General features: G+C 43.6%; 1 protein-coding gene across 2 annotated transcripts in view; it reads left to right on the plus strand.

Moving 5' to 3' along the window:
* LOC147465313 (uncharacterized) overlaps positions 1-10330 on the plus strand; it is a 54612-nt gene extending 44282 nt beyond the window's left edge. For both annotated transcript variants that reach the window (XM_086519342.1, XM_086519343.1), the window contains one exon: positions 9785-10330. In XM_086519342.1, coding sequence (XP_086375468.1) covers positions 9785-9968 — 184 coding nt within the window. In that variant the 3' untranslated portion in view covers positions 9969-10330. The remainder of the gene's footprint in view (positions 1-9784) is intronic.
* The last annotated feature ends 1127 nt before the right edge of the window (positions 10331-11457 follow it).

The following is an 11457-nucleotide window of genomic DNA, read 5'->3' on the forward strand; positions in this document are numbered from 1 at the left end:
ATACTTGTATTTTGCTTTCGAAAACACAGCTCAGTCGACGAGTGTGATGTTTTCAGTGAGTGAATTTGAAAGTCGACAATTGCCAATGCAAATTGCTGATAATGTGCGTCCACACGTTGGACGAATCACTCAATCATCCGGTGAGGAGAGAGAGTGTACACAGGTTGCAGTTAATAATTGGCTTCACCAATGGACAACTTTTGGTTATCTCCATGAAAAATCAGATGCACAAAAGATGCAGATGCTTCCTCAATACTTGAAAGGTGCCGCACTCATTTGGTGGTGTAACATGACAGAAAAACCCGCGACGTGGGTTGATTTCTTTGAGAAGTTCTTTGACCACTTCACCAGAAAGGATACGTTGAAGGCATACGCTAAGCTTCAAAGCCTGTCGATGAAAACAATGTCATTCAACCAATATACTACCGCCTTCAAGGAAGCCCTCTGCCTTACTAATTTGGACTCCGAACATGCTGCCCACATGTATATCCTCGGCCTACATGAGGAGTTCTGTTGGGCATTACTCAAGAGGTAAAGCTCTGACAGATGTCGAAGATGCTGTGGCTAAGGCCACGATGCTCTACAAGATAAGAGAAGAAAGTAATATTGTACCCACCCATCCACTGGCAGCCTTTTCAACAGTTAATATCCAAATTTTTTGTAAGCTCATTTCAATTTGAAATCCATTATTTAGCGCACAATTCATGCACTGACTGTATTTTTAGCACCAAAGTGTTTGATAAGCACGATCTTCTCCGTTTCCCTAGGAAGATCAATGATAATGAAAGCTCACACAATTTTGTGGATGCAAAATTGGTGCAGAAACTGAGCCTGCGATGCGGGACAGTGACCATGAGTATCGCGTGAAGATGGCTTGTGGCGAGGATACGGATGTATGGAATCGGATGTTCTAGATTTGTCGCTCAAGCTGGCTGATTACAAAGAGCACCTGGATTTCCACATCATGCGCGTGGATAGAGCAGATGTTATTTTAGGAATTCCATGGTTTTATGATAAACAAGACTCGTTGTATATAGACTATGTACATCACTCTCTTGTTTTTGTTAAACAGGACATGCCTCATGTATCTGTGTCGCTTTATAATCACATTTCTTTAAATAATGGTTTTGCGATACCAGTTGTTACTACTTTGGAAATGTATATAGATACAAAGTCTTCTGATGTTGAATTTTATCAATGTGTACCATTTGCTAGGTTTGATTCATTAGTGCTTGATACTTCTGTCACTGAATTTCGTAAACTGTTGAACTTGGGGATTCCGACTAATCCAACCTTATCTGCAAAATCAGGATTGATTTCAAGGATGTTTTTCCTGATGATCTACCTCCTGGCTTGCCGCCTTCGAGAGGAGTAGATCATGGCATTGAGTTGGTGGCTGGTAGTCAACCCTTCTCAAAGCAACTCTATCGGTTTAGTAAAACCGAGGAGGACGAGATTAATTGGCAGCTCAAAGATTATCTCGACAGAGGTTTTGTTCGGCCAAGTAAATCCCCGTGGGGAGCGCCAATGTTACTTTCTCGAAAGAAGGATAACACTATGCGCTTCTACGTAGATTACAAGGGGTTGAATAAGCTCACTGTCAAGAACAAGTATTCGCTCCCACGCATGGACGATCTGATAGATCGACTCCATGGAGCATTGTATTTTACAAAGATAGACCTGCGATAAAGCTATCATCAGATACAGATCAAACTGGAAGATATTCCTAAGACAGATTTCCGTACGCGTTATGGTCACTATGAGTTTTTGGTCTTGCCTTTTGGTTTGACCAATGCTCCAGCTACGTTTCAGCAGATGATGAATGATCAGTTGAGACCATTTTTAGGCAACTTCGTTGTTGTATTTCTCGATGAAATCTTGATCTACAGCCGAAGTTTTTCTGAGCACTTGACGCATATACGTGCTATTCTCGAGGTACTGAGAACTGAGAAGCTTTATGCTAAGGCTTCGAAGTGTGAATTCTTCAAGAAAGAGCTTCTATATTTGGGTCACATCATTACTCGCGATGGAATTCGCGTCGACCCTGAAAAGTTGAATAAAGTGCGAAATTGGCCCATTCTGAAGAATGTGCGCCAAGTAAAGTCCTTTTTAGGCTTTACAAGATTCTTTCGCAAATTTTTGTGGTTGAAACTTGAAACGGATGCTAGTGATTATGCCATCAGTGCGGCACTATACCAAGATAAACGTCCTGTTGCGTTTGAAAGTAAGAAACTTTCTGATGTTGAGATGCGTTATCCAACGTATGAGAAGGAGCCCCAGGGATCCCCTCGTAACTTGGCCATAAGTTGGACAACTTAGGGAGTTGCCACGTCACCAGTTTTGACATATCCCCCTCTTAAAAGCATTGTTATTGCCCTCGATTGCGCCTACAAAACAGACAGAAGCCATAAACTGTCTTAGCAGACATTGACTGTTAGTACCGATGCACTACAAACAACACATCTAGCACATGTACCAATTGTCAGTCACATCACAGGACATCACTTGACATCACAAGACATCACATGACAAATCACATTCAAAAATCTTCCAAATCTCAGACCATGATTAATCGGCAATGTATTTAGCAATCGCATCTAGATTTAGTCGGGACCTCACAGATGCCTGATTAACTAATCCATATTGCAATCATGTCTATAAAGATTTATGAGACCGAAATGCTGTAGTCATTTCATCTTTCAGTTCCTGCACTCAAACAAGTCAAGTACAAATCAATCAGTATCATTTTCATTATCAAGAATTCCAGTTCATAAAGTCATACACTAGAATAGTGTCAGCTCAACAGTATCCCTGAAACCCAAAGGCACATCAGTGACTCTATATCAAATCAAAGTATCGGGGTAATCTGTCGACAAAGAAGCGAAGTGACTCCCCTCTTGTGCATACCCGCTGCACTAGATTCGCCCATGCTGAAATCGAGTTCTATCGGAGTAGACTATGCTAAACCGAATGCTTCAAGGTAAAGTTTCACAATCTGAGGAGTATCTACTAGGTCCTCCTCCTCCATCCACTTCGCATCCAATGCGGGATAGTTCTTGAATTTAACCAAGAACCATCTTATCACTTTACCTTTTATCTTTCTATCTTTATGTGCCAGTGTCTGTTCCAGAACGAGTATCTCCTCGCTTTTCTCCACTTCAGGTCGCTCATCTGGCTCCCCATCATAGGGCACATCACCTTTAAAAGGCTTCAAGAGACTCACATGAAAAGCATTGTGAATTCTCCAAGTATCGGGCAGCTTCAGAAACATCATTTATCTTTTCTTTTATCTGGAAAGGTCCATAGTATCTCATGCTAAGCTTTGGAAAAGCCGCTCTTTTCCCTTTTTCTTTCTCAGGCCTGCCTTCTGAAAACGTAAGAGCACCCAATCGTTCTCCTTTAATTTCCAAATCGCGAGGATGTCGATCTGCTACCTTCTCATGTCTTTCTCGACATTTCTCTAAAGCCTTCCTGACCTTGACAAAAGCGGTGTCCACATCCCGCGTGTATTGGTCGGCTTCAAAAATCTTATCTTTCGTGCTTAGGAAGGGTGGAACCTTCGTAGCACCTTCAATAATCTCAAATGGCGCCTTCCCCTCCGAAGAGTGGATCGTGTTATTGTAGGAAAATTCCACCAAGGGCAAAAACTTTCCCCACGTAGTCTTTTGATCCAAAGAAGAAGACTTCAACAAAGTTGGTACGACTAAATTTGCTTAGATTGCTCATCTATCTGCGGGTGGAAAGATGACGAGAACTGCAACCGTGTGCCAATGTTCTCCCAAATAGCCTTCTAAAACAAACTCGTAAATCGGGGATCTCTGTCAGAAACTATTGTCTCAGGCATGCCATGTAATCTGAATATCTGACAATGAACAATCTCGCTAAATGATATGGCTTAGTTGTTTTCTTCACTAGAATGAAATGAGCCAGATACCATCGTGCCCACTCTGTCTTCGGGAGATCAAAAATGAAATCCATAGCAATAATTTCCCAGGGGCGGTTGGGAATGGGTGAAGGCTGTAACAGACTTGGTCACTCCAAGTCGAGAATCTACCACGACACCACAAATAATCACTTCAAACAATTCACAGTTCACAATTGATTCGACATTGTCCCGACGGAGTTCCGTGCCTAGAGATATTGGCCCCAAAGACTGACGCCACTTTCGGTAAAATTCTTTTTGTATTAATCTGTGTTCAAAGTACAAGAGTGCGGGCAGGCACTCGCATTCAGACTCAGCGTCCAGATGCTCTGAGTTGTGAGTGGCCAACCCGCGTATTTAAAGGTTACAAAGGGATGCTAAAAGCAGAGACCCCAAAAGCTTCAAAAGTCGAAAATCAAAAGCTCTTCATAAATAAAGCAGAAGAGGTTTTCTCTCACAAGCCATCTTGGCATAAAAGCAAAGCTTTTAAAAATAAAAGCTCTCTCTCTCTCACTTGCTATACGCCTGCAAAACAAACAGAAGCCATAAATTGTCTTAGCAGACACTGATTGTTAGTAACGACGCACTAGGAACACACATCTAGCACATGTACCAATCCAGTCACATCACACGACATCACACGACATCACTAGACATCACAGGATATCACATGACAAATCACATTTAACATTCATCCGGATCTTAGACCATGATTTATCAGCAATGCAGTTAGCAATCGCATCTAGATCCACTCAGGACCTCATAGATGCCCGATTGACTAACCCCTATTGCAATCATGTCTGTTCGAGATCATTCAAACCAAAATGATGCAGTCATTTCGTCTATCAGTTCCTGCACTTAAAAACAAGTCAAGAACAAATAAGTTTCATATTTTCCAAAATTCCATTTCATAAAGTCATACAGCAGAATACTGCCAGCTCTCAGTATCCCTGAAGCTCAAAGAGACATCAGTGACTCTAGCATAAATCAACGCATCTGTTGACAAAGGAGCGGAGTAACTCCCGTCTTGTGCAACCCACTACACCAGATCTCCGGCCAAGCTGAATTCGGGGTTCCATTTGGAGTAGACTACGCTAAACCAAAAGCTTCAAGGTAAAGGTTCACAATCTGAGGAGTATCTGCTAGGTCCTCCTCCTCCATCCACTTCGCATCCAATGCAGGATAGTTCTTGAATTTAACCAAGAACTGCCTTCGTACTTTACCCTTAATCTTTCTGTTCTTATGTGCCAAAATCTGTTCAAGAACAAGGATCTCCTCGTTTTCTTCCACTTCGGCGGGCTCCCCATCTTCGAGCACATCACCTATAAAAGGTTTCAAGAGACTCACATGAAATGCATTGTGAATCCTCCAAGTGTCACGCAGTTTCATTCGGAAGGAGACATCATTGATCTTTTCAGAGATTTGGAAAGGTTCGTAGTATCTCATATTAAGCTTTGGAAAGCCTCTCCTTTCCCTTTTTCTTTCTGAGGTGTGCCTTCTCAAAACCTAAGAGCACCCAATCATCCTCCTTCAATTTCAAATCGCGACAATGGCGATCCGCTACCTTTTCCTGTCTTTCTTGAGATTTATGCAAAGCCTCGTGGACCTTGGCAAAAGCCGTGTCTAAGTCGCGCGTATACTCATCAGCTTCAAAAATCTTATCATTCGTGCTTAGGAAGGGTAGAACCTTCGCAGCACCTTCAATAATCTCAAATGGCGCCTTCCCCGTCGAAGAGTATATCGTGTTGTTGTAGGCAAACTCCACCAAAGGTAGATACTTTTCCCATTGAGTCTTCTAATCCGAGATATAAGACTTCAATAAATATAAAACCACTGAATTGGCAATCTCAGATTGCCCGTCAGTTTGCGGGTGGAAAGATGACGAGAACTGCAACCGCGTGCCAATGTTCTCCCAAATTGCCTTCCAAAACAAACTCGTAAATCTGGGGTCCCTGTCAGAGACAGACGTCTTAGGCATGCCATGTAATCTGAAAAATCTGGGCCAGAAACAGTCTCGCTAAGTGATCCGGCTTGACTGTTTTCTTTACTGGAATGAAATGAGCCTGCTTGCTACCATCGTGGCCACTCTGTGTTCTCAGGAGATCAAAAATGAAATCCATTGCAATACTTTCCCAGGGGCGGGTGGGTATGGGCAAAGGCTGTAACAATCCCTGTGCTTTATGCCTATCAAACTTGACCTTCTTGCATACCAAGCACCTGCGCACAAACTCTTCCACATCCTTTTTGAGTCTCGGCCAAAAGAAGTATCTCTCTACCCCTTTCATGGTAGTAGCAATGCCGCGGTGACCCGTAAACGGTGGACAGTGGCATTCAGACATAACCTTTTCCCTCAACGGCTGTGTAACGCACAACATGGTTTTCCTCATCAAGTAGCCATCCCGAATGGAACATCCCGCTACTGTCTCCCCATCCCGTATCCGTGTGAAAACATCTGCAAAATCCGTATCCGTGGCATATTGGTCGATCATATCCTCAAAATTCCTATGATGTATCGCGGAAATAGCGAGAACCAACGGCTTCCGAGACAAAGCATCTGCCACCAAATTCTTTTGTCCCTGCACATGGACAATCTGGAAGTGAAACTGTGACAAGATGTTCGCCAACCGCATCTGCTTTTCCGATAGCTTCTTCTGTGACAAGAAGTAGCGTAAATCTGACGGTCTGTAAAGATAGTAAAATCCGCTCCGAGTAGGTAATGCCGCCACCGAGTAAGAGCATCGATAACCGCCAAAAGCTTATTCTCATAAATCTGTACTGTCAATTCCAGCCTTGAGAACAATCGGCTCTCGTAAGCAATGACATGGCCTTCTTGCATTAAGACCGCACCCAGACTACGACCACAAGCATCACAATATACTTCGAATGACTTCTGCAAGTCCGGCAAAGTCAAAACTGGTCCCGTAGTCAATTTCTTTCTAGCTGGCAGGGACATGGATCCCTTTATTATTATATGCTGATGATATTGTGTTAATGTTAGAGTCGCCAGAGGGCATGCAAAGACATTTGGATGCATTGCACAACTCTGCAGAGGATAGTGGATTGTCTGTGAACCTTGATAAAACCAAGGTTATGGTGTTTAACACCACACCACAGTGGGTCAAGAGATCAGCACCTACACTCGTATATGGCCAGGACACTGTGGAGTACACAGATGAATATACATATCTGGGGGTGGTATTCACGGGACCGAGGTTTACCCTGAGGAGAGAAGCAGAGACTAGACTATCCAGAGCCTATGCGGCATTAGGAGGGCTAGAGAGGATGTGTTCGCAGGTTCAGTTTCAAGAACCACGAACAAAACTATGGCTCTTTGATACTTTGGTTGCTTCAGCTATGCTTTATGGGGTCCAAGTTTTGGGACCATCTGTGAATCATGACAGTTGGAGGAACATGGAGAGACCCTTGGTATTTATGATATCCCGGATGATTAGAGCCAAGGCCTCTGTACCACATGCGATTATTCGAGCGGAGGTAGCCGCCCCTCCTATAGAGATTGAGGCTCTTACCAGATCAGTGTCCTTTATGCACAGTCTATGGGATACACATAGAGGCAGATATACTAGACTGGCTCTTGAGTCCTCTAGACAGTTAGCGATGCATGGAGATGCATCATGTTGGTATGCACAGATGACCTCATGGTTTCAGAGGCATGGTTTCAGCATAGATAGATTGCCTCCCTTTCAGTATTCCCTGGATGCGCCCTCCCTGCCAGTCACACGGACGGAGATCACTAGACTCATTCGTCAGGATCTTATACAGTTGGACACCAGGAGGACCATAAAAATCCAAAAAGCAGCAAAAAATCGGCACCATAACACCTGCACACAGGCTCATGAGAAGAAGAACTAGTAATTTCAGCAATATTAATCACCAAAAATTACGTGAAATTGAGGTTCCCCGACTTGAATCAATCCATAGGTGTGCACATGGTCCTTCGTGCAATCGAGCCGGCTTTGATACCATGAAACGAACGCAGGGAGTGGATCTCCCGGCTACACGAACCGCGTACAGACGCACGTGGACGAACCACCCGACCATAGCCACCATCCGGCAGCTCCCCCGTGCTCGGCCCAGCGTCTGAGGACGTAGGCGTGCACCTGTAAGACCGAGCGTCCCATACCACCCGGCCTCACCTCCTCGAGGTGACCTCGCGCACTCCTAGCCTCGCGGGCTAACCATTGGCACTCTGCCAGTGGGGATCGATAACTGAAAATGAGGCCTTGGCCTCTCTTTTATAATAATGGCCAGTCACACTGGCCGGGTTCACACCGCGTCCGCCCGACACTTGACGCCCATCCCGACGGCGTCTGGGATAGATTCCCTCCCCTACGAGCGGGACATAGCAGCACTCCATACAACATAACTGAGGCTACTAAAGTATCAAAGAGCCATAACTTTGTTCGAGGTTCCTGGAACTGAACCTGCGAACACATCCTCTCCAAGCCTCCCAAAGCCGCAAAAGCTCTAGTCAGTCTAGTCTCTACTGCTCTCCCCAAAGAAAACCTCGGCTCAGTGAAGACAACCCCAAGGTAAGTGTATGCAATTGTATACTCTACAATCTCCTGACCATATGTGAAAGTCGGTGCTGATCTCCTGATCCATTGTGGTGTGGTGCTCCAAGTACGGCTCGTGCTTAATGGATCAAGAAAAGATTATTGAAAAGCAATCAGCCTTAGAAGCTTAGATCTAGATGCTTCTTCTCCTCTCTCTCTCTCTCTCTCTCTCTCATGGATGTTTCACTGTTTTTAGGGTTTCGTCACTTCTTCTTTGTTGTTTTAGGGGTTTTGAAATTGCTTTTTGGCCGTTTTTAGGGTTTTGTCATTGTTTTTGGCTGTTTTTAGGTTTCAAAACTGTGTTTTTGGTTGTTTTAAGGGTTTTATTACTGTTTTTTAGGTTTCTTCATTGTTTCTTGCTGTGTTTTAGGGTTTTGAAACCAGTTTTTACTGTTTTTAGGGTTTCAAATCTGTGTTTTAAGGTTTCACAAGCGTTTCTTGCTGTTTTTTAGGGTTTCTTGTATTAATTTGTTGTTTTAGAGCTCAATTGTGCCATGTGTGAGGGGTTACCTGAGACTTGGAGGTTGTCTACTATTGTGCCTATCTTCAAAGCAGGTGATCCTACAGAGCCTGGGAATTACCGCACTATTACATTGACACGATTGTATGCATCCATTCTTGAGCAGCAGTTGAGTAATTGGGTAGAGGGTGAGGGTGTACGAGCAAAGGGCCAGGCCGGTTTCAGGAGGGGTTTCTCCACTCTTGATCATATTCTGACACTCAGAGCCATCATTGAGGAGGGCAGGTCACATGGGAGACGGATTTATTGTAGCTTTGTGGATTTCCGCAAAGCATTTGACATGGTACCGAGAGCTCGATTGATGTGCAGACTGCAGGAGATGGGGGTGCCCATAGTGTTGATTTGGGGGATTATGGCTCTATACTCCATTGGGGTGAAACAGGGTTGCCCATTGTCTCCTACTCTATTTGGTATGTATGTTGATGAGATGTCTGATTACATTGACATAGAGGGTAATAGAGGTGCCCAGCTGGCAGGGACGTGGATCCCATTGTTGTTATATGCTGATGGTATTGTGCTGATCTCTGACTCACCAGAGGGTATGCAGCAATGGTTGGATGCATTACACAGTTTTCAGAGGATAGTGGATTGTCTGTGAACCTTGGTAAAACCAAGGTTATGGTGTTTCTTCGTTGATGCAACTTGTTGCCTGCAGTTATTAGACAGGACTTATAATTGTTGCAGAGAGAGAGAGAGAGAGAGAGAGAGAGAGAGAGAGAGAGAGAGAGAGAAAGAGAGAGAGACTCTTTTGTGATATTGATTTTGCAGAACTCTTGTACCGTTGTCCTTGGACACTATCAAAGACCGATTAAGAAACAAATACTATCGGAGTGTGGATGCCTTTCGTTTTGATATCCAGCTCCTTGCAAAAAATGTAGAGGATTATCTTGATGATGGGGAGCTTACTTTTAAGGTTCAGAATCTTGCCAACAGGCTTTTGCAAGAGTCCTGAGCTCCTTTCGTTCATTAGAATTTTGTTAGTGAAGTTGTCGCTCGAAGCTTCAATTGAAGCTCCTCAATTTTGTAGCAAATTTGCTTCATGCAATGGCATGTAGTATGTATAATATTTCTCTAGGGCATGATCCCTATGTGGGATTGAGCTGGCATCTCTGGCAATTTCCAGAAAATTTGGTGCCACATCTTTTTCCAAGCTCTTGTAGTCTAGGGCAGATTATTTTATTGTGTACAGCAAACAATAAATGGCTAAGAAGTCCCCCACCACTTCTTTGTATGACAATGCCTGAAAAGAAGTTTCATATTAAGAATTCTTCATTAAGGAACGCAGAAGATCCGAAATTTGAATCAAGTTTATGATGTAAGGTTGTCTATGGTGCCATTTTGATGGGGTCAAGCAAACAAAAGTGGAATGGCAGGCCTATGCTTGTGAATGTCAAAGGCTTATGGTCTATGGACTGCTTGGATGTGCTGCCTCAAATGTGGAAAGTAGAGTGACTAGGAGGGCAAGAAAATGCCGTTTTCGTGAATGTTCATGCGGCGTTTTTCTTTGTGCCAGCTTCTTTGCGACTGTTCTCGTCACTTTTTTTTGTCCTCGTTTCTTGCGTCCAAGAAATTTATGTTTTGGCCCACTGCTTTGCAGTGTTTACAACTTGAGGTCAGCAATCTTGATAATCTTTTGGAAAGAGCAGACTCAAATGTGGAAGGTTTGAGCGGGGGCAGGGCGTGGGTGGGATTTCAGATTTTGGCAGGGTTGACAAGAAGAATGTGCTTCGCTTGATACTGGCTGCTGTACCCAGCACTAGCTGTGGAACTGAAGGAATTCATACGGCTGTTTGCACACACCCCCCCCCCCCCCCCCCCACCCAAAAAAAAAAAAAAAAAGAAGAAGAAAAAGGAGGATTGTGTAATGGGCTGTAGAGGAGAAAGGGCCCTTCATCTCTCTGTGGCAGTAATTGGTGGCTGTACACATTTGGAAAGGAAAAGCTATGGACCTCTTCTGTGCATGAACAAAAAACATTAGCTTAGAGGCATGCGTTTCTCGTTTGTATTAACTTTATTTTGTATGTAACTACTTTGAAGTTTTTAAATAAGTTTGAATTTATGGTGTGAAGCGTTTGGTCATAACTTGTATCATGAGCAAGCAGTGAGGTGGATGTATATAATCAAAGCCTAAATTGCTTTGGCAAAAGCTTTTTGGATTATGTAAAGCCTAGCTTCTTCCCTATCAAAGCTGCTAGAATCAATAGAAGGCTGTGTTCGGGAGATCTGCAAAAGAGGAAATGAGAGCAACTCTTTAGGCAAATCTATTATTTATAGGAAAAGCGTGCTTTTGCAACAATACATGAGCATATGCGTACGCAGAATCGATCTCTTCCTCTTTGAGCTAGGGTTGATCCCAATTTATTCTCACTGTAGCCCATGTTCCATCATTGGAGATGAGAGTTGCATGTTTTGAAGTCACTTCAACTCATTTTGATCCAAGA

This window comes from Adiantum capillus-veneris, chromosome 1 (assembly GCF_014529385.1).
Source record: "Adiantum capillus-veneris isolate H3 chromosome 1, ASM1452938v2, whole genome shotgun sequence".
Lineage (NCBI taxonomy): Eukaryota > Viridiplantae > Streptophyta > Polypodiopsida > Polypodiales > Pteridaceae > Adiantum > Adiantum capillus-veneris.